Raw genomic sequence first — 23,165 nt, 5'->3', positions numbered from 1 at the left:
CGAATTGATTATTGCTTAGGGAATGACATTCCCTTCTTTTTTGCACTGAAATAGGTTGGCAAGTACTGTAGACCTGCACATGTTTGATTTTCAACACATACGTTTATTTTTCCTGTCAAACCGCTTCCTATGGTGTTGTCCTACTGAAATCTAAAGCTTGCCTTTTCTCCCAGTGGAGCCTGAGGAAACCATGTCTGAGCACATGGCGGCTGAACCGGGGTCTGAGTTCTATGAACTAGAGAGCGCCCCCTGTGTCATGGAGGTGCATCTTAGTGCCTCTGGTGAGAAAGATGTGCAGCCCGGTATGCCCCCCCACCATGAGCATTCAGCTTCAATCCCAAAGCTTTTCCTAAAACTTTTGGAGTTATTTTATCCCTGAGCTTATTCATATTTACACTATCTGTTTCAGTGCAAGATGTCTAACTTTTAAATATCACTTGCTTTTTCGAAGCCATCACCCCAAGCATTTTTTTGGTTTGTTTGCAGACTATATTTCTCTATGACTGATTTGGTGTGTGTTGGATTTTGCCTTCTAACCTTCAAGCAGTTTGTTGTTTATTAATCAACAATGGGTTTTTACTGGGCCATGTTCAGACAATCAAAACATTGTGAAAATAAATTCTGTGAAAAAAACAGAAAGTACTTTACTGACAGAGACTAGAATGACTGATCAGTTGCATTTATGACATTTCTATCTGCAGTGTCCCACAATGTTTGTCTTCTGAACAGGGCTCTACTGAAGTCACTGGTTAAGAATAACTCCTGGATTTGCCCTGGTCAGAGCCAAGCTTTGCCTTGGTTTAGAATAGCAGACACAACAGCCTGGGCTAAATTTGATGAGAGGGAAATACTGCACTAATCTGTTCAACAGACCCTGAACTGTTGGATGGGAGAATTGTCTCAGGACTATAAAATAAAACTAAACCACCAGCAGACGCTCCTTCGGGTTAGGGGTGGTGTTGGGAACTAGAAAGCCATGACCCGTCTGAAGAGTGCCAGTCCCTGCATCTTATATTCAGTCATTGTCTGTGCGCCTGTGCAGAATATTGCTTCGCAGTACAATCTGAATCGAGATTCTATCTTTCACAGTAATATAGTGACGCTAATACAGCGTTAACCTGGCGATAATATACTGCCATTCCATTTAACCTGTTTAGCTGTTAGTACATGGTACAAGCTCCCTGTACTGTGCTTATACAGTACCTTAAGTATGTCTGTTGCACATGCAGGCACTTTGGCAAAGTGTATGCTATAATGTACACCATAAAGCACCCATGACAAGCCCAACCAGATTTCTGACCTAAGGTTTGCCTTTCTGTCCCAGTGGAGCCTGAGGAAGCCACAACCGAGGACAGGGTGGCTGAACCACAGTCTGAGTTCTATGATCTAGCGAGTGCCATCTGTATCAAGGAAGTGCAACTTAGTGCCTCAACTTAGCGCCTCCCCACCACCACCACCACAAGACCCACCATCACGGTCTTCTGAATTCTACTTTTCTAACATTGTCATTGTATTAATTGCAGGTTCTGCCCCACATTTTTATGTAACAGAAGTATAGCATTTACTTTGTATCAGGTTAATAATGTTTTTACTAATGTTTCATGGCAATAACCTGAAGAGAGTTGGTTTTATCAGTGCTTACTACTGTTATTGATGAACTATTACTCTTAACCTATTTACTCTTATTAATGTTTCGCAGTGCATTGGTGTTTGTGCAAGCTCAAGTTTGTAGCAGACATATCACGAACAAATCGCTATTGCCACAGTATGTCAACCAGAATTACTGAAAAGATACTGGTGTCAGCAGTGGGACCCAAATGCCCACTTTGGGCGTTATGGTTATTGTAGTACACTGCACGCCATCTTAGCCCAAAACAAGAAGAAATCAACAGGTTAAAGGACCTACTGGGTGTGTCACAGGATGTGTCCAGGGTCCTGGTGGTTTGGGAGGAATGACCGTTGGCGGTCGCAGCTGCTACAGCATCCACCATCTTCTTCCTAGGTCTCGTAGGCTTCTCTTGTCCATTTTCCTTCTCTTTGCAAGTGGCCTCGGCCCTGAGTTGCTCTCTGGTAGCCGTCAAACACCTCCCCAGACGAGGTCCCAACAGGAGGCCCATGTGCAGAGCCGGGACTGGCCTAGCCGGTAGCTTTTGCAGATGCTGTTGGGGTCATTGGTGGGATGCTGATTTGTGGGGTGTGGGCGCGTTCACGCCACACTATATCCACACACACAAGTGTAGCCTGCGTTTAGATGTGGATTTTTGTTTTATCTAATGATTTCATTTGGATGTATATAAAAATGTGTCAGTAAAAGTGTCAGTATGATTATAACCAGAGTCTGGTTTGTGGTGTTAAGATCTAGTGAAAAGCTGCTTTATTTTCGTTGCGGTTGCACAGTTCTTCTGAATGTTGCGTGTGATGTGTTTGACATGGCCTAATATGTGTGTTTTCTGTTGTCTTTTCTCTGCATTGCCTCACTGTGTTTGAACAGCGACTGGAGGAGCAGCCTCAGCAGGTACATCCACTCCATCACACCGTGGCCAATGTTTGTTTAACCCTATGGGTACATCTTAAATAAATATCCAGACTAGCTTGTAACATTTGCCAAAGCCACTGCAAATATTGGTGCCGAAGTGCCAAATATGTTACAGTACAATAAACTGCTATGATTAAACATTTTATGCATTATAAGGAATGTTCAAAATAACACATTATTTTGGAATCAAATATGCACTATTCTGTGTGTATGACAGCACAGCATCATAGCCGATCTCACTGTTATTTTCATATTTGTCTTGTAGTCATCCATTATCAGTGTTTTCCTTTGATCTATTTGAAAGCCTTTTGTCAATCTTCACTTTGTTCATTTTAATGTGAATTACAGTATGAGTATTTTTTATAAAGCCATTCTATCCGTTCCTCACTTTTCATAGCCAATGGACAGGTATAGATAGATTCATGTGACTGCTTTCACAGCACCATTACAAACACTAAGCATGTTTTTATTTACCTTTCTGTGGTCTCTGCGATTCATTACTTTGTAATCTACTTCTCCTCTGATAACATTATGGAGACCTAAACTGTGGGGTTAATTCATCCTTAAGTCTGCCTTTAAAAACAAACTAGAGAAACCTGGCACGCAAAGTGGATTTGTGTTGCCTCTGCCTGGCGTACCGGAGGCAGCTGAAGACACAGAGATTGCTGCTGGACTTGATTTGGAGAACTTGGGAGCTTGCTATTCTCTTGACTCCAAATCCACTGACTCAGGAGGGGCCCGTGATATTGGGGACCGGGGAAAGAGTTTAAGTAACTCTTTATGGACTTCTGGAGACCAGACCCAGGGGACAGGGGACCTCTCATCCACCAGGGGGCTAAGCCTAGACTCTCAGAGAGCGGCCAGTTTTGATGGACCTGAGTGCTCCCCGGGGTTCAGTGATCCTCTGGCAACCTCCCTAGTCCGAAGCACGGCCTTGGAGGACCTCACCTCCGTTGAAGAGTATGCATCATGGGTAGATGAAGACGGTATAAGGACTTCAAACGAAGCCATGAAACACTGTCATACCAAAGCTTTCCCACAGGCTCCTGCTGCTTCTAGGTCTGATCAGTTTGTGCCAGGAAGTCCCTATTTCTTCCCAGTTCACAGTCCATCCTCTCACCTCTTAGTCCTGGAGAACTCTGAGCAGGTAGACAGATGCCGCAGACATTGCTCAGAAGTTCTTCATGAGTTACCTGAAGCCATCTCATCAGACGTTGACCGTTGCGATGTGCACCCCCACGGTGACAGACCAGCCGAGCCACGCCTCAACATAAACATGGGGTCTTCTGAGTGTGACAAACATTTGGCAAGGGTACTACCTGTAGAAACAGCCAGCCACACGTGCTTACCTGATATCGCCGAAGACCCAGAGACTACAGATCTACAGAAAACTCTCCACACTTCTCCTGCAAGAAAGTCATTGGTCCCGGTTGCTATATTCAAAGGTCTGTTTGCAGTTCTATTCACCAAATCCCAAATGTATTCCACTTTATTTGACAAAACAGTTATCGAATGCTTTGCAGCACTGGCTCCCTTGGCAATGCGCTATGGAACGTCACATTTGGCTGAGGGAGAGGTTGTTAGTATACGCTTCCCGTTTTAGTTTTTTTCTCTCTTGACTGTTTTGTTCTTTCTGCTGGCCTTGCAGCCCTCCACCAAAGTGCTTTGAGTATCTACCGTCCACAAGGCCTGGGTGGCACTGTTTGTCCCTATGCATGTCTGTGAGACCTTCACGTCACCTGTTTTTGTCACATTCTTTCATTTTGTCTCTCCACATCCCAATGCACGCACGCACACACACATAAACACACACACACACACTCTCATACAAAAGAAATGAGCCCATGTTCTTTGAATGTTCTTTTAATGTAAAAAAAAAGAGGTTCCCCGGATTTTTGTCTGAAGAATACTTAGGTCTTATATTTGTAATGGTCTGATTTTCATTTTTCCTCAACAGCTCAAGCAAAGATTGAAAACGATAATGCTGACAAGAAGGTAGGCAACTTAACACCTAGCAGATAGTCATGGAGAATGCCACACTTGATCTCTTCATTTCATTTCATATTTGTTTTATCTACAAGGACCTTCAGCCCATGCTGTCTATTTGTATGACTGTGTGCCTGTTTCATGACATTCTTTTTCATTTACTTTCAAGGAATTCAAAGTATTGTTTTATATTAATATCTTCCTATCCTACAAAGACACCCAAAACTGCCACCAAAGCTAGACCCACCATTGCCCTTAAAAGACCCTCCCCAGTCAACAGAACCAGAAATGGGTCCACCTCAATACCCACTAGAGCCAACATTGTAGTGGCCAGACAGGCCTGTGTAAGTATGGCACAAGCCTGCACAGAGTTGTGAGTGATAAAATCCCTGCACCCCTGCACATGGCTGACAGTGGTACAGGCCTCAATAAGCCCCAGTCTTAACAATTACGGTTGCTTCCAGGACAACTTTTAGGAGTGCTTATTTTGTAATGTACAATAAAATGTGTTTTATTGCTATTTGCTTATTATGTCTGCATAATTCATTACTAATAATTTTTGAAAGTGTGTATTTGATGTGCTTTTGTGCATGCGTTTGTGTGTGTGTGTGGGGGAGCTTGCCATACTCAATGTGGCCAGTACCTCTCGTCGTCACCTCTGTCCCTGGAACAGTAGCTCTCACTAAAGAGTAGATAGACAAACCTCCCTTTTCCTATCTTCTTAGGGTTTTTGTTTCACTTTTCATTATATCGGAATCATTGTTAGCTTTATCTGTTTTCCTTTCAGAGTAGGCCTTATTCTCTCTCTTGGGCTTGGTTTTATACTCATATAAGGAAGATGCATCACTGGAACATAGCCCGATTGTAATTTTGAACTGATCAACTGCCTTTTCTACATTTCTTGCAGTTCACTGCAGCCTTTTACAATACAAAATTCTTTGAACTAATGGTGTGAATTCAGAACAGAAATGCTGTGATTCTGCGCTGCAGGTATCAGAAGACACACTCTTGGATTCTGCGAAATGCTCATTCTTAAGCTTGTAGCAGTATTGAAGGCCCCAAAGACACTATAATTGAGAGAAGAGGTCCTCATAGCTGAGCTTTATACTGCAGGGATTGTCCTCTGCAGTCCTCTGCAGTACCTCGAGATTGCAATCTCGAGGTTTATCGATTTTTCAAGAAATCATGTCTAATCCAGAGCGAAGAATCTCCCTGTCACAGAAAGGTGCTCTTGACTCTCATCTGCATCAGTAGGGCAACACTTGGGCTCTCCAGACTGTGAGTGTATGATGTCCACTTACTGATCCCTATTTGTGGCTCCATAATCCACGGCACAGTGGAACTCCCAGCACTTCCCAGCAAAGTAAGAGAGACGGATGTTGAGATTGACACTGGAGGCTAGAGGAAACAGGTCTGCAATCCAGAGAAACTGTGGTTCGCTGAACTCATTGAAATAGTTAGTGTTTCCTGTACAAGTGGCCTACCACTAATAGGGCTGGAAGTAAGATCCTCCAGCTCATCGATCGTTGTCTGACGGCAGATTAGAGATCACAGTTGTATAGTTGTCATTGACAGTTTCTCTGTTGAATATCTGTGGGTCAGTTAAGATGCAGGGCGAGAACAGTGTTTATTCATTGAGGGTGTCCAATGAATGAATGTGTTGTACTCACAAAGAGTTTTGCAAATAAAACTGTTCCATCTTGACTTGCCTGTGAGTAACCCAACCTCCAGCCATGGACTTGGATGATTCGTTCAAGTGGGATTGTTATTAAAGGAGGGGTCTATGTTATATCAAATTATTAACTAAACACATCCATTTTAGTATGTCATATTTAAAAATGTAGTTGATAATTTGGTGGGTCTTTAGATAGAAGTCCCTAGGTGTTAGTAAGTTAAATTAATGGAGGGAAATATAGTATAAATAAGTCATACTACCTTAATAAAAGATTTGTATGAAGATTTTACCAAAAAAGTCCAATTTGTGTTAGCATAATGATATCACAGTAATAATCATTAAGATACCATTAAAATGGTATACTAGAAAGTATCCACATATATTTGAATGCAATCTCAAAACATGAAGTCCCCTTTTTCCAAATTGTTTGCACAAATGCAATGTAATTTAAGAGTGACTTGTGTTCAGCATGCAGTCAAGGCAAATGGCCAGTGGAGTAGCATGCTTTTAAATTGCTATCAGATTGAGGTTACCTGTGGATTATATTTATCATATGGAAAACTCATCTAATTTACACTTGGAGAAAACATTACCTGGATATGTAGCTATAACAAACATCAGCTGCACTGTTAATTTGCTAAATTAGATATTAAGCTAGCTAAATATCTAGTGAGCAAAGCATCAAAATACTCTACTTGAGACTGGTAAATCAGTCAACTCTGAGAATGTTTCTTGGTAATTTGTTCTTTAAATCACTTTAAACCCTTTGTTTCTTTTATCTGGTGTAAAGACTTCGAGTGCCAGACCTCAAGCTCCCGGAACAAAGATTCCCGCCAAATCCCCAGCTCCAGGTATATAACTAGTTAGTCTGGAATGTTCAACACAAAAAGTATTGACCAACCTCTGATTATGCCTAATTTGTGCTGCTTGTTTTTTATATAGCAAATGGCAAGAATAAAGGTAAACAATATATATATTTCTTTATAAAATATTTTACTAAAATGAAAGGTCTTTCTAGATATAATGTTTCACTTTACCATTTCAACCATATCTTTAGACAGTACCAGTGGACACAGCAGCCCTGGTACTCCCAAATCTCCCTCCAGCAAGAAGCCTTTGGCTGTGGCCGCTACCAACCAGGTGAAGAAGGTTGCCGTGGTGCGCACCCCACCAAAGTCCCCTGGCTCTCTGAAGACCCGTGCCCCTGCGCCCCTCACCACTGCCGTCCCCCTGCCAGACCTGAAGAACGTCAAGTCCAAGATCGGCTCCACTGACAATATCAAGCATCAACCCGGAGGAGGAAGGGTAAGTTCAAGCTACAGTTGCTCTTCCCACATGACATTAAACCACAGATTCAATACTCCATTCTTCTCTGTCATTCTTCTCTGTCCATTCTTCACTGTCTCCTCATCTGTTTTAGTGTTTTACACAGGGATGGACGATCTCCACTCTACTGGTGATCTGTGGTGTGGTAGCCATTTTCTAAAGATGACATTTTTTTTAGTAAATAGGTCTAAGACAGGTCATGTGAATCAGTGTAGAAGTCTTCTGATTCAAAACCCTTAAAGGATAACAGCCTCTTACCCCACTTCTGCACTTTTCCAGGTACAAATAATTGAAAAGAAGATCGACTTAAGCAATGTGCAGTCTAAGTGCGGCTCCAAAGACAATATCAAACATGTACCCGGAGGTGGGAATGTGAGTAACTAAGGGATGAACTCAACACCAATGTCTTGAGTATCTCTACAGTTATGATGATCCAAGCAACCCTTGTCAAAATTCGAAATGTCCAACTTTATTGGATCCACTGTCATTGAACAAGGATCATTAAATGAACTAACTATTTGTGGTACTCCTTTAAAGATGCAATCTGAGATTTCTGGCCAGTAGTTGTAAAAGTTGTGCTGTCAAGTCTCAACAGGTCCCCAAAAAAGGTGCACGTTGTGGTTTCACCTGAAGTCAGAAATGAATGGGATTGTTTTGGTCAATGGGGAGGGTGGAACTCGCATTTTAATCAGGCTGAATCCTCTAAGTTGCCATTTGACCCAGGTTTGTGCTTGTCCCTGCTCTAAACCTGAACCCTACACTTTACTTAACCTTCATCCCTATTCGTACGCTAAGCATTTTAGAATTCAACTTAAATTGAGCCATTTCAGAGTTGGAACTTATGCTCTGCCTTATCCATTGACTTAACCAATCCTATTCATTTTTGTCTTCAGTGCAGATCTGACTTCAGAACATGTTTGAGTCATTTCCCCAAAATGCCCCAAAATTTGCGCTTTGTAATGTATGTGCAGATATGTGCCCCATGTCATTAAAACCACTAGCTTTCAAACTATATTGTACACCGATGAGCCAAAACATTACGACCACTCACAGGTGAAGCAAATAACATTGATCATCTCCTAACAAGGGCACATGTCAAGGTCTGGGTAGATTAGATGGTAAGCAAACAATCAGTTCTCGTAGTCAATGTGTTGGATGCAGGAGAAAAGGCCAGGAGAAAAGACCTGAGGGACTTTGGCAAGTGCCCGATTGTTATGGCCAGACGACTGGGTCAGAGCCTCTCTGAAAGGGCATGGCTTGTGGGGTGCTCCGGGTCAGCTGTGGTGAGTACCTACCAACAGTGGTCTGAGGAGGGACAAACCGGTGACAGGGTGTCGGGCTCATCAATGTGCGATGGTTACGAAGGCGACCCTGTCTGGTTCGAACCGACATGTTTACTGTGACACAAGTCATTTTTATAATGGTTATGAAAGGAATGTGTCGCAACACACAGTGTTTTGGGCTGCGTAGCCGCAGACCAGTCAGAGTGCCCATGGTGACCTCTGTGACCGCCGTTGAAAGCACCTACAATGGGCACACGAGCATCGGAACTAGACCTTGGAGCAGTGGAGAAGGTCACCTGGTCAGATGAGCCCCTTTTCCTTCTACATCACGTGGACTCTCGTTTACGTGTGCACCGCTTACCTGGAGAAGGGATGGGACCAGGATGCACTGTGGGAAGACGACAAGCTAGGGGAGGAGGTGGGATTCTCTGGGCAATGTTCTGCTGGGAAACCCTGGGTCTGGGCATTTATGTGGATGTCAATTTGACACCTACCACCTACCTAAACATCATTGCAGATCAGGTACACCCCTTCATGCCAATGGTATCTCCTGATGGCAGGATAATGTGCCCTGCCACACTGCACACATTGTTCAAGAATAGTTTGGAACATGGTGAAGGGTTTAGGTTGTTGCCCTGACCTCCAAATTCCCCAGATCTCAATACGAGTGAGATTCTGTGGGATGTGCTGGACCAACAAGTCTGATCCATGACGGCTCCACCTCACAACTTACAGGATCTGTTGTTAATGTATTGGTGCCAGATACCACAGCACACCTTCAGGGGTCTTGTAGAGTCTGAGACTGTTTTGGCAACACGCCGAGAACCAACTGCATATTAGGCAGGTGGTCATAAGATTTTGGATCATCAGTGTATATAATTAGTCATTCCACTTACATATTATTCACATATTAACAACCTACAGTATTACATATCCAGCTCAAAATGGTAGGTTCCAAAAAATATCTTTATTATTCCCAAAGTCCCAGACTGCATCATTAATGGGTTAAGAGGGTAAAAATAATCAGCTTTCTCCTCATTCCTACATGAATTACTTTTTGTTACATTTCTTTTGGCTCGGTCCTCATCTGCAGCCTTGCTGCTTTTGACAACTCATGGCTAATACTCCTTTTCCCATACTTATTTTTTCAGGTCCAAATCCTTGAGAAGAAGTTGGATGTAAGCAACGTCCAGGCTCGTTGTGGATCCAAAGCCAACCTTAATCACACTCCTGGAGGAGGCAGGGTGGGTGACTCGTTGTGCTCCGTCACTACCCTTCTGTCCATGTGGGAATCATATACTCAATGATACAAATTGTGACACACAAGCGAGCAAAGGTCTTCCGATAACAAGCAATCCTAGGTGGTACAATTAGCAGGCAGCCGCTACTTAGACACCTATATTTACAACTCACTCTTAAGTGGCGTCATGGGAAATTCAAATTATGTAAACCATTTTTAAAGTTATGTAAATATGTTGACAGGTACTATCACCCAGTTGTGTATCTTGATTATGTAATATTCTTAATGATTTAATCAGTGGTTGTAAATAGGTTCTGGTTACATTTAGTTTTTATCAGGATTCAACCAACCGTTGCAATGAACAGGTCTTTGTTTTAATGATGAAATCAAGAGCACCTGGGAAAGCCACCTTGTTGTTTAGTAACAGATTTCTTTCACTACATAAATCATTTACATGAACACATTTCCCTACCTCAGTCAGTCTTCATCCTCCTCATCTGCAGCCTTGCTGCATTGGATTTAAAATAAAAAATAACAGTCTCTCCATACACTTTTGTGCTTTTCCAGGTAAAAATAATTGATCAGAAGCTCAACTTTAATCAAGTCCAGTCTAAGTGCGGCTCCAAAGACAATATCAAACATGTACCCGGAGGTGGGAATGTGAGTAACTAAGGGATGAACTCAACACCAATGTCTTGAGTATCTCTACAGTTATGATCATCGAAGCAACTGTTGGTAAAAGACCTGGAAAGGCTATCTTGCTTTTCTACTGGTCTCTTGTCATTACTCACAACCAGGCTAATGACCAGGTTAAGTCTTCTTTAAACGGTGTTCACATTCTTACCAGAGTTCTGGTTTCTCCTCTTTTACCATGGTCCTCATAAGCAGCCTCGCTGCTGTCTGATTACACAGGGATAACAGTATTTTCCCCTACATCTGCACTTTTCCAGGTACAAATACTTGAAAAGAAGGTGGACGTAAGCAATGTCCAGTCTCGCTGTGGCTCCAAAGATAATATCAAACATACACCTGGAGGTGGCAATGTGAGTAAATACACCTGGAGATGGCAGAGGGATAAACCCAAGGCTCCTTGCAGAGATTCCAGCGTTTTGCCAATGGCCTTCCTTTTTCCAATGGGAGAATTTGCCTCTGCACTAAGGAACTAATCAAACACCTTTGCACGGAAATCCCTGTCTTGATTGTATTTAATCTGTCCCAATATGTGGCATTACAACTTTCCTGCTCCTACTACCTTCAAATATTAATGTTGGGTTAACAAACAGTCATAAAGCCTCTATTAGCTGTCATCAGCATGTCATATGCTGTACATACAGTATAACAACAATGTTGGCAAAATGATCCAACATTTTTCTGTTGCATGCAGTGCTACACACATGAATTCAATACTTTCCAGCCAACCTAAATTCCTGTATGTGTCAGAGCCCCGTTACATCATATGACATCAGCTGCAACGACCAAGAAAATATTATATAATATCATGACAACCGAATGTAGGCTTAATGATGTTTTTCCCTACCTCCCCCTCTGGAGAACTTGTTTACCTGTCTGTTTTTCTGTGTTTGGCGATGAAGTGAAAGTCCATGAACCTGAATGTAAAATATCATGCATGGACTACTTTGCTGGGTACACAAATAGATAACTGATCAGCAAAGGTTTCTATCAAAGGTTTCTATCTTGAATACAATTCTTACCCATCTTTAATGCCCATTAACAGAAGTGTGTCTGTCCTGTGCTTCTGCCTGAAGTTGCCAGCTTCTGTAGTGAACAGCAGAAAAAGTGACCTCACTCAAGAGAGTAAAAGAGGGCTTTGTTGCGAGACACCAGCCGGGCCCTTCACTCCGGGGGCTGGGCTGCCTGCCATGAGGTCATCACACCCTTACATCCAGGGTGTGGACTGGGATGTTCTCCGCGGTTCTCCAAAGTATTAACCCCCTTTGGAGTTTTCTTCGTGTTATTGTGTTACAACATGAAATCAAATTTGATTTGCCACTGATCATCCTTATGTCTGGTGAAAAAATAACATTTACATTTATTTTTGAATGTTTAGTGCAATTGTTAATATAAAGTACATTATGAGGATGAAGGAAAATAAAAAGCAAATCTGGAAAAAGGTTCTTCAAAAGCACTAATCCAAGGGGTTGGATATAAGAACATTTCCAAGGCAATGAATATCACCCCGAGAAAAATAATATCCATTATTAAGAAATGGAAAGAATATGGCACAACTGTTAATCTATATAGAACATGACATCTTCAAAATTGGAGTATTCGGGGAAGAGTACTGGTCAGCGGATGCCTCCAAGAGGCCTATGGCAACTCTAAAGGACTCACAGTCTTTCCTGGCTGAGCTGGGAGACGCGGCATACTGCAACAATGGCTGGGTGCTTCACAAAAGTGACCTTTATGGGAGAATGGCAAAAAGGAAGCCATTATTCAAAATAACACATCAAATCATGGCTAGAGTTGCCCTTAAGGCATGTGGGAGACCAACTGGTAGAAGATTATATGGTCTAAACATAATATTGTTTTTTGGACTCACCACTAAGCATAATGTTTGGCACAAGCCTATCACCACACATCAGGCTAAGAACACCATCTCCATTGTGAAGCATGGTGGTGACAACATGCTATGGGAATTCTCTGTGTCAGAGCTTGGATAGCATTTGAAGATAGAGGGCACATTGGATGCAGCAGTAGTACAGAGAAATCCTGGAAGAAAATTTATTAATTTAGGAAAAATCTTTTTGACATTATGGACTTTTATGTGTTGTGTAGTTAAGACTCCTAATTTAATGTACTTTGATTTTATGTTGTAACAGTAAAATGTGGGAAAATCCAAATGGGTTGAATACTTTCAAGAGCCTCTGTAGCTGTCTTATCTAACAGCAACTAACCAATTGTGATCAAACTCAACCAATTTATAAGCACATTTATTGTTGTAATTTGAGATGAATTGTTTACATTGTAAATTACTTAAAGATGATACTTTTTTGAATACTACAAAATGAAAATACTGAATAACCTATAGAAAAGGGCTGCTCGATCCTGTTCTTGGAGAGCTACTTTACTGGATGTTTTCTCTCTAACCCTAATCTAGCACACCTGATTCTTATAATTAGCTGGATGAAATGCTAAATCAGGTTAGTCATCACTGGTGTTGCAGAGAAAATCTCTAGGACGGTAGCTTTTCAGGAATAGGGTTGAGCAGCGCTGCTGTATATCAACAACAATATCACTGACTTTTAGATGATACAATTAAATCAGCAAGTTGATCTTGACTTGAAGTCTGTGTGTATCGTGTAAACAGCTTTTTAGTTTCCCCCATGACTCATGGGGGATAGTTCGACCTAGATTAATATTTGGGCGAAATAACACTTACCTTAAATTGTTCTTTAAGGCCCATGGAGTCATTTTTCACAACAAGCTATTATTCAACCCAGCCTGGAATTTGCATTATTAGCATTGTCCAAATTCATGAATTGAAAGAAGATGTGTCAGGATGTGTTTGGCATTATCCAAACGGAATAGTTTACATAGTGCCAGTTTGAAGTCATCAGATTCCACCAGCTGTTTCATCAATACGCGGTCAGAAAATCTATGCAAGTGCGACAGATTACTGAATTTAGAAGTTTTATTTTTTTGTTAGTTTCCACTTGCAATGCAGCTTTTGTAGCTTAGGAACAGTTTCAATTCATGAATTTGGGCGATGCAAAAAATGTTAATTCCAGGCTGGGACAGAGGTCATGAAAAATTCAAGAACAACTCAAGGTAAGTGTTATTTCACCCAAATATTATTCTAGGCTGGACTATCCCTTTAAAATAAATTGCAGAGGGCAATGTCCTGTGTGGTTGCATCCATTGCAAGTCATCAATACAACAGATTTTTATTAAAAGCATATTTTTCTATCCCTCTGCACAGGTTCAAATAGTCCACAAAAAGATTGACCTAAGCAATGTTAAAGCAAAGTGTGGTTCTACAGCCAACATCCACCACAAGCCTGGTAAGCCTTAAACTGAAACTGACATGACTGCACTACAAAGTTTGACAGAAAGAAAAATATAAGCATAAGACAATGGCAGTTAAAAAATATTTAACTGTCATTGTCTTATGCATTATACAACCACAAGATGCACTATAAAAAAACAGAAATGTGGCAAAAATCACCTGTCCCAAGAAGTAGCATTATCATTACCTGTTGGCTAGGTTAATGCTTCTACAAACATTACACAGTAAGCAAGGATACTGATGCAACCAAACATTTAGCCTAAGGAACTAAGTCACAGAAATGGCCTTGAATAGTATCCAAAATTGGCTATTTACATGTTTTATTGACACACACAGTACCTTAGCTAGCTATTCATCCACATAAAACAACATTGTATAGCTAGTTATGCTTCCAGACTGTCTTTTTCAAATTAGCCATCAACAAGCAGGAGGAGCACATGTTAACTGGAGGATGCACAGAAGCAACAATTGACAATGTCAGTTTTAGCACTAGCTGTAAAGACCTTTAAATAATTGTACAATGTTTTCATGTCTGTCATAAGGTGGTGGAAATGTTGAGATCAAATCAGAGAAATTGGATTTCAAGGTCCAATCGAAGATCGGTTCTCTGGACAACATTGGGCACGTTGCAGGAGGTGGACAGAGGAGGGTAAGACAAAATAACATTATTGTTGAAGATCCCTATAAGGTGGCCATTATGGGTAAAGTACAGTACCTTTAGAATGTATTCAGACCCCAAAACTTTTATCCACATTTTGTTGTGCTATAGACTTCATAATTGATTAAAAAATATCCAATAATAACAAAGTGAAAACACGTTTTTAGAAAATTGGGCCAATTTATTTGCACTGAAAATCCGAAATATCTCATTTACGAAGGTATTCAGTCCCTTTGCCATGACACTCCAAATTGAGTTCAGTTAGATCCTTTTTCATTTGATCATTCTTGAATTGTCTCTAGAACTTGATTGGAGTCCACCTGTGGCATATTCAACTGATTTGGACCTTATTTAGAATGGCACACATGTCTATGTAAGGTCCCACACCTTACAGTTCATGTTAGAGTAAAAATCAAGCCAAGTCCAATTAACTCTGTAGACCTCAGAGATAGAATTGTGTTTAAGCGTAGATTAGGAGAAAGTTATTTTAAAAAATGGTGAAGCAATCCAGGAGCACAATGGGCTCCATCATTATGAAATTAAAGAAATTTAAAATAATCAAAACTCTTCCTAAATCCGCTTTTACAGCCAAACTACATAACCGGGCAAGAAGGGCCTTGGTCAGTGAGGTGACCAAGGACCCCATGGCCACTCTAACTGTACATCAGAGTTTGCCTGCAGCAATGGGAGAACCTACCAGAAGAACAACCATCTCTGGAGCACTCCATCAATCAGGTATTTGTGGTAGAGTTGCTAGACTGAAGCCACTTCTGAGTAAATAGGCATCTTAAATGCCTCCTGGAGGACTCTGAGAGCATGAGGAAAAAGATTCTCTGCTCTGATGAGACCAAAGTGAAACCATTAGGCCATTAGGTCTAAAACCTACACCTGGAAAAACAAGATACTGCTCATCACCAGGCTAAAACCAGCCCTACTCTAAAGCATGGTGGTTGGAGGATCATGCTATGGGGATGCTTCTTGGAGGCAGGGACTGGGAGACAGGTCAAAATACAGGTCAAATTGAAAGAAGCAAAATACAGAGGTCATTGAAAAAACCTTATACAGAACACACAACCTCAGTCTGGGGTGAAGATGTACCTTTAATTATGAAAACGACCCAAAGCACATAGCTAAAACAACACTGGATTGGACAAGTCTGTGAATGTCCTTGTGTGGCCTGACTTGAACCTCTGTAGGGTGACTTGATCGCAGTTCAGTTACACTCCCCATTCAATCAGAAGATCTTGAGAGGATCTACAGGGAAGAATGGGAGAAACTGCCCAAACCCAGGTGTACAAAGCTCGTAGAGACATACCTAAGAAGACTCCAAGCTGTGGTCACTGACAGGTGCTTCCACAAAGTACTGAATAAAGGGTCTGAATACCTATGTACATGAGATATTTCATTTTTTATAAATTGACAAAAATGTCTAAAAACTCTATCATTATGGAATATTGTGTGTAGATTGATAGCAAAAACAAGTCTGTAACACAACAAAATGTGGAGAATGTTAAAAGGTCTGAATACTTCCCGAAGGCATTGTAGATACATTTTATAATAAATAAAAAGCCCATTCTGTCCTCTAGAACTTTTCTAATGCCTGTTCTGAGCTTTTATGTTATAAACTCTGATTAGAACACCTTGCTTGTCAACCCATTCAGTGATTAGAACACCTTGCTTGGCAACCTATTGAGTGATTAGAACACCTTGCTTGGCAAACCATTCAGTGATTAGAACACCTTGCTTGGGAACCCATTCAGTGATTAGAACACCTTGCTTGGCAACCCATTCAGTGATTAGAACACCTAGCTTGGGAACCCATTCAGTGATTAGAACACCTAGCTTGGCAACCCATTCAGTGATTAGAACACCTTGCTTGGCAACCCATTCAGTGATTAGAACACCTAGCTTGGGAACCCATTCAGTGATTAGAACACCTAGCTTGGCAACCCATTCAGTGAAAATCAATATTGATGAAGGCAAATGGAACAGGTCAAGGAGGACGTCAGGTTGGTGGGCAGAATTATGACACCAAATTATATTTATTCTATTGCATTTAATTATCAGAAAATAGTGTAACATTACCAGGAATTCACCTAACAAATGTGTTGGATTTTGGAAATCTGATCCAAAGTATTCCTACAAATAATATAAAAAACATTCTGTGATTGTGTCTCAATGAAATAGTATAAAATATTGTTATTTTCAAACACAAACTCTATTTAGACTTCAGTTTGCAGTGTAGAACAATTGGTTCTGTCAAAAATGGTCCCCTGGCTAAATCTAGATACCTACCACACAAATAATTATATGATTTAGATTACTCTGATACACCCTAGAGCTCTACTTTATAATCATATGCAACAACATACACTGCCTGCACAATTATTAGGCATGTGAGTATTCTGATCGTATTATTATGTCTATGTAAATTTTCCAACTCCAAACCATATAAACTTGAATGCTCATTGGATTGAATCATTTTCAGATGATATGTATTTGTCCAATGAAGGCAACATTGATTAACACCTTATATCAAGATGTGCATAATTATTAGGCAGCTGCATGACCTCAGGTACAATGGGCCAAAAAAGAGATTTAACTGACACTGAAAAGTCATACATTTTCATACATTTCAGACGGATGCAACACTTATATAGCTAAACAACTGACCACAGGACACTCCAATGTTTTGTTTTGCGAATAGTCAACTGGGGTGCAGAAAATGCATGGAGAAGGAAAGACTCATATTAACTGCAAAAGACTTGAGAATAATTAAATGTGAAGTTACCAGGAACCCATTATCCTCCAGTGCCACCATATTCCAGAACTGCAACCTACCTGGGGTGTCCAGAAGCACAAGGTGTCAAGTGCTCAGAGACATGGCTGAAAGAAGACCACCACTGAATAAGATTCACAAGTTGAAGCTTAAAGATTGTGCAAAGAAATACCCGAAGATAGATTTTATGGACAGATGAAATTAGAGTGACTCTTGAAAAAATTGCGCATAGAATTGCGCATAAAATTGCGCATAAACAAATGAGTTGGAGAAATTATTTTTATAATTTAGTTGCCTAATAATTCTGCACACTAATTGTTCCCTAATAATTGTGCCCACTTATGTATTCCCCTGAGAAAGATCAAAACTCAAAGATCAAAACTCAGGTTTGAGGTTCAATAATATTTTGGATTGACTGAGAGCATTGTCTTTGTTCAATAAAATAAATCTTGAGGAATACGATTTGCTTAATAATTGTGCACGCAGTGTAGAATCATTGGGGTCCCATGACTAAACTGATATGTGACGGAGTTTGTTTCTCTTGACACTCACCTACAAGCATTGTTGTTACAGTAGCTTGTTCTTTTAGCCTAAACTGTGCACAATAGGTGTGTTATAGGTGCCTTCATTTTACCTGGGTGACTGTAGCTGCCTAATCGTGGGATCCATTTCTGCGTCCCCTTATCTGCTAGCCCTCACTGTGTTTTGTTTCCCTGCTTTTTCTGAATAACCCCTATCTTTAACCCTGGTTTTCTGCACTCAATCCCAACTCAACCTATAAAACCATTTGCCCTATGCACTTGTACAAACAATAGCAGTCTATAAGAAGGCAAAATTGAGCTATTCATTGCATCAGACAAATAATCTTCTTGGGCCTCTACAAGTACACTGAGTCCAGGGGTCCTACTGCATTTGGGATTGAGTATTGCTTGTCTAACTGGGTTCACACCTCTGACCCATAAGAAGCTCTACAGGTGTAGAGAGTTTCCTGTTCTTTTCACATGCCATCTTTTATTTCCTTGCCTTCTGTAAACCATTTTTGTTGACTACTGGAATAATTATTCAATATTTTATCACATCATCCGGTTTATTTATGAGCGCTGTTATTGTTTATTCATTACATTTCTCACACACTTCTATTTCTGTTTTGACTTGTTTTTCCATGTCATGTTTTTTTTCACACTTTGTTGGTCTTCACCTTCACCCCCGTTGCTGGGTGTCCTCTTTAGAAAGAGAAAGGGAAGGAAGCAGGAGGCAGCCCCAAAGAGAGCCCCTCAAACGGGGGTATATACGGCCCTTCCCCTGCCGACACCCCCCCACAGTCACCCCAGCCCTGTCCCCCAGAACCCATCACACCTATGCTGATGAACCCACTCATAAAGATTGAGGAGTCCTGTAAGTACAACACATCCACCAGAGCCGAACAGGTCGGGAAGCCACACGGCAAGTGGGTGGAATGTTGTGTGTACACAGCAGTATATCTGAGTCTGATTGGAAATCATTTCCTAAATCCAGACACCTGAAGAAGCAGTTTGTTTGTGATGTTTCAATGAATCTCTTTCACCTATTTAACACCAGAGGGTGCCGTTATAGTATTTAAATGGTCAGAAAACATCCTGAAATATACTGTACTATATTTACTATGGAAGGTCTTAACCTTTCTGGTTAAAACCTAAAGCAAGTAATTGATTTGCTATGTATTTTGTGCAGTGAATGTAATTTAGCCAGTAAGTACTTTATTTTGAGAGATCATAATCAGGTGTTGCCATTGGTATTTATAGAACAGTGAGGTAATAATGTAATTTCTGATATTATTATTTCTTATAATGTATAGCTAACATTTGATGTACTGTACCATGACCTTAAGTCCAGCCATTACTTCACTGTGTACTGTAATTCTCTACATTGGGCAGATTGAGAGCCACAAGCTGACATTTCGTGAGACAGCCAAGGCACGCACTGACCACGGCGCCGAGATCATCTCCCTGGAAGACGACCCCCTGTCCCACCAGCTGAGTACCGTGTCTTCCTCCGGCTCCATCAACATGGCTGACCCCCCGCAGCTCTCCACGCTTGCCGATCAAGTGTCCGCATCACTCGCCAGCCAAGGCTTGTGATTGGCCGACGACTCATGACGGTCGTCCGGAAGTCTCCCGATGACCCTGTAATTTGACCACCCAAGTTAGGGGATTCATGACGCCTGTCGTCTTCTGACTACTTTTCACAGGACATTTTTAGATATACCCGTTACTTTTCCTCATCTATCACTGACGTTTCTTCTTGATGCATTATCATTAGAACGGAGGTCGTAAAAAAGAGATTCAAATAGATTATGTTTAATTTCTCAGATGATCTGTTTGGGTTGCCGTTATTTGTACCTTTTGAAAAAGTATCTGGAAAAAAGGCAAAAAAAAAAAAAAAAAGATTCCTGCAAGTGTTTCTGGACATTATTTGAACGTTTCTACTTTTAACACCCATGTTTTAATTTACTTTAACTTAATAAGTAATTTTACTGTCACAAAGACTGCAATTCGATGCCGTTAAATTACAAATTACATTTTTGATGTGTAAAAAGATTTGTGATGGGTACCAAAGGTTTTTTTGGATGCATGGGAAATGAGAGGCTTGTGAGACATAGGACTTAGGCCAGAACGTAAGAAAACACATCTTCCAATGACAGGGCAATATGAGGATTGCGCCTAAATACATGCATTAATAATATTACAAGGCAAAGAAGTGGTGAGTAAAAGTCAGCTAATGTAGCAAAAGCTATCATTCAGACAGTAAAATGCTTTTAGACCTCACCAGCCTGCTGTCTTTGCTTTGGGTGCCTCTTGTTTATAAACTAGCCTACATGCCAAGGTAGTATGTTTGAGAGGGTAACAATTCCTGTATGGACTAATGAAGAAAATACAGATTAGCGTAGAAACCTTGGTTTTGGTTAAGCACACACTTTTCTAATTGTATTCTGTGGATATGACTTGTATTTGATATGGAAACATTTGTATCGTGCCTGCTACTGTTTGTGTTAATTTTTCAATTTGATTCAGTAATAGCTCTATTATATATGCGATTCAGCTTTTGTCTTATTCGGTGTGGCAGTTTATATGTAATATATGTAGGCTACTAGTGAGAAATTCCACAAACAAAATAGTTGTTAATATTTTTAAAAGAAGACATATTGGGGGAAGACTGTATTACTAAATGTAAGTAACAGCCTTGGCTACTCCAGGCAAATTGTCCAATCAATTGTGGGTTCGGTGCCATTTAAGATTCAAAATCTGTCACTAATTTGGATTAAATCACAGTAACTATGTAGTTTTTGTGTGGAGCTTTGTTATCTGAATACCTTTGTTTCATTTTCATGGCTGGGAAAATTGATAAATGAACTGCGTCATCGTCAGTTGAGCTTTCAAAAACCGGAAGTCAGTACAAACTATTGATTAAACAGTGAGTCAAAGGAAAGTCAAAGCGCTGATGTCTATCTAGAGTAACACTGAAAGTGTACAGTGTAATTAATGTCGATCATAGCTCATCTAGACTCAGGAATATGACATCATTATTCTAAGTAGTGCAACTGCTTACACACTGTGTAATGATGTAATATTGCTCACTCTTACGTTATGTTGACATTTCTTAACCCTAAGATGTTTAACCATCTGCCACAGTACCTTTTGGATATATTTAGATTGACCTACAACTTGCTTGTGCACGAGCATGCTCGTCACACATCCCTCATCTTGTCTCACATATTATGAAGCTGGGATCCTTCCCCTGAAACGTGTACCATGCTACTCATACAATGGAAATGTATGTCTCAGTATGTTCAAATGCATAAGAAGCAGTTTATCTTACTGTCCCCACGGTGGTTCACCAATCACCTCTGTATTATTCACATCACTGATTGCTGTCTGATCTCCGTGAATACATACGATCCTGAAACGCCTTGCATGTGTTTCATGTAAGAGTAAACGGTCTGCCTCTCTTTCTACACAGTGCTTTCATTGTATATCCTTTAATATCTGCCTTGTCTATATTACGATACATGTAGGTATTAGTGTGAAGGAATACAGGCCGAGAGGCAACCCTTACCATTATGTGGAGATTAAGGTGCATTCATAACTTTAGGAGGTTTGCCAGTGTAAGTTGGACTTGTGTAATGAAGTGAGGACTGACATCCCGCCAGGGTATTGGAGAAAAAGTGTGCTTGCAACACAATAATCTGCATGCTAAACTGTTGGTTGCTATTTATCACTAATGGACGACATTCATGTAAGTTTGTAAGATGGGTATGTGCATGGTGTTTCATGTGGATTACTGGAACTGATATGTTGGAGAGCACTGTTAAGTTGTGGTACTGACATAACCAGTCAGTACTCAAGGGAAGGAGAAATGTTTCGGGTGGTCCTCTCCACTAACCTCTGTTCTGTGGTCTATGGAAAGGGTTTGTGTAAGACATTTCAACATCACTCATTTCTTTTTGCCGCTGTACAGTTGTGTGGAAAATGTGATCGTTGATATTGTTCCTGTGCATTCTATCTATAACTGGTTTATGATGAATCTTGTTGCTATAAATGTGAATTTGAAAATAAACTGTTAAACCACACTTTTGCTTTACTCCTTCAATTCGTTAAAGCTTTGTTTCCTGTGCCAGTGAAAACATCTGACAGTTGTCTGTGGTCCCCTACCCCTATGAATATCACTATATCCAATACTAAAGCGTCAGTCAAACTGGAAGCCAATGTTCATAACCATGTGGCTAAATGTTATTTACCACATACAATAGGATTGGGCAGCACTCCACACCCCTCCAACTAAGAATTACTTAAAGCTAACACAGCCTTTAGACTTACACAACAGCATATTCAGCAGTTTGATTGCTATTACAAAATATTATTAATAAAAAGCTATCTGTTAATAAAAAAGTAGTGCTGTCAAATAATGAGAATAATTAATTGCAATAAATCGCTTAAACTTCTGTAGTTAATTGCGACGAATAAAAGCTTTAGAATTTCTTCATATTACACACGTTGCCGTTTAGAAAGTAGTGCATTATGTTAAAGACATACTGTGTTTTATTGTAAACTATGGAGTGCTTGACCTGGAATTAAATGCAAGTTGTCACAGCCCTTAAATGTTGGTGTGCAGGCATTTGATCCAACACTGAATCACACCTATGCTTTTCCATTGAAGTATTGTCCATTGATGTTTAGGCTGACATTTTATTAGAATAGGGATGTGATCAGGTGTGGGCCAGTAAAGAGTAACTACCCTGATGAACCAAATACTTGTGTCTTTATTAAATTATTCCCAAATTCAACCAAATTCATAAGGTAGGCTACTTGGCAATGACATAAGGTAGTCAAGATGGCCAGAGATGTTTAACTACAAAGATTAATCATGGGATATCTGTAATTTAGGCAGATCATGGAAGTTGTTTGTTAATTACACTATTAGAATATGTTTTTGTGGAAACGCGGCTGGCGACTACATTAACGCTTAGCTAAAATGACCAAAAACATTAAACAACCAATGCAACAAGCAAGGTGTTAGCAGACAGATTCACACAACATGGCATGCTGTTAAGCCGGATTTTTTAACTAGAACCGAGTAAACATGATTCACAACATGAATGCCTACTCTCCTATGCTACAG

At 40.5% G+C, this 23,165-nt stretch overlaps 1 protein-coding gene across 14 annotated transcripts in view; it reads left to right on the top strand.

Moving 5' to 3' along the window:
• Positions 1–22,116, top strand: part of mapta (microtubule-associated protein tau a) — a 33,023-nt gene extending 10,907 nt beyond the window's left edge. For 3 of the 14 annotated variants that reach the window (XM_034292134.1, XM_034292128.1, XM_034292129.1), the window contains 13 exons: positions 174–302; positions 2,492–2,515; positions 4,494–4,531; positions 4,738–4,866; positions 6,988–7,048; positions 7,140–7,157; positions 7,255–7,502; positions 7,803–7,895; positions 9,958–10,050; positions 10,997–11,089; positions 13,987–14,068; positions 14,616–14,722; positions 19,424–22,116. In XM_034292134.1, the coding sequence (XP_034148025.1) occupies positions 174–302; positions 2,492–2,515; positions 4,494–4,531; positions 4,738–4,866; positions 6,988–7,048; positions 7,140–7,157; positions 7,255–7,502; positions 7,803–7,895; positions 9,958–10,050; positions 10,997–11,089; positions 13,987–14,068; positions 14,616–14,722; positions 19,424–19,627 (1,319 nt within the window). In that variant the 3' untranslated portion in view covers positions 19,628–22,116. Of the gene's footprint in view, positions 1–173; positions 303–2,491; positions 2,516–4,493; positions 4,532–4,737; positions 4,867–6,987; positions 7,049–7,139; positions 7,158–7,254; positions 7,503–7,802; positions 7,896–9,957; positions 10,051–10,996; positions 11,090–13,986; positions 14,069–14,615; positions 14,723–18,739; positions 18,906–19,423 lie in introns of all 14 variants that reach the window. The other 11 variants (XM_020046399.3, XM_034292132.1, XM_020046401.3 and 8 more) reach the window with 9 other exon arrangements.
• The last annotated feature ends 1,049 nt before the right edge of the window (positions 22,117–23,165 follow it).

The sequence above is a fragment of the Esox lucius genome, chromosome 5 (genome assembly GCF_011004845.1).
Source record: "Esox lucius isolate fEsoLuc1 chromosome 5, fEsoLuc1.pri, whole genome shotgun sequence".
In the NCBI taxonomy this organism is placed as follows: Eukaryota; Metazoa; Chordata; class Actinopteri; order Esociformes; family Esocidae; genus Esox; species Esox lucius.
This window is presented reverse-complemented; position numbering and strand designations above follow the sequence as displayed.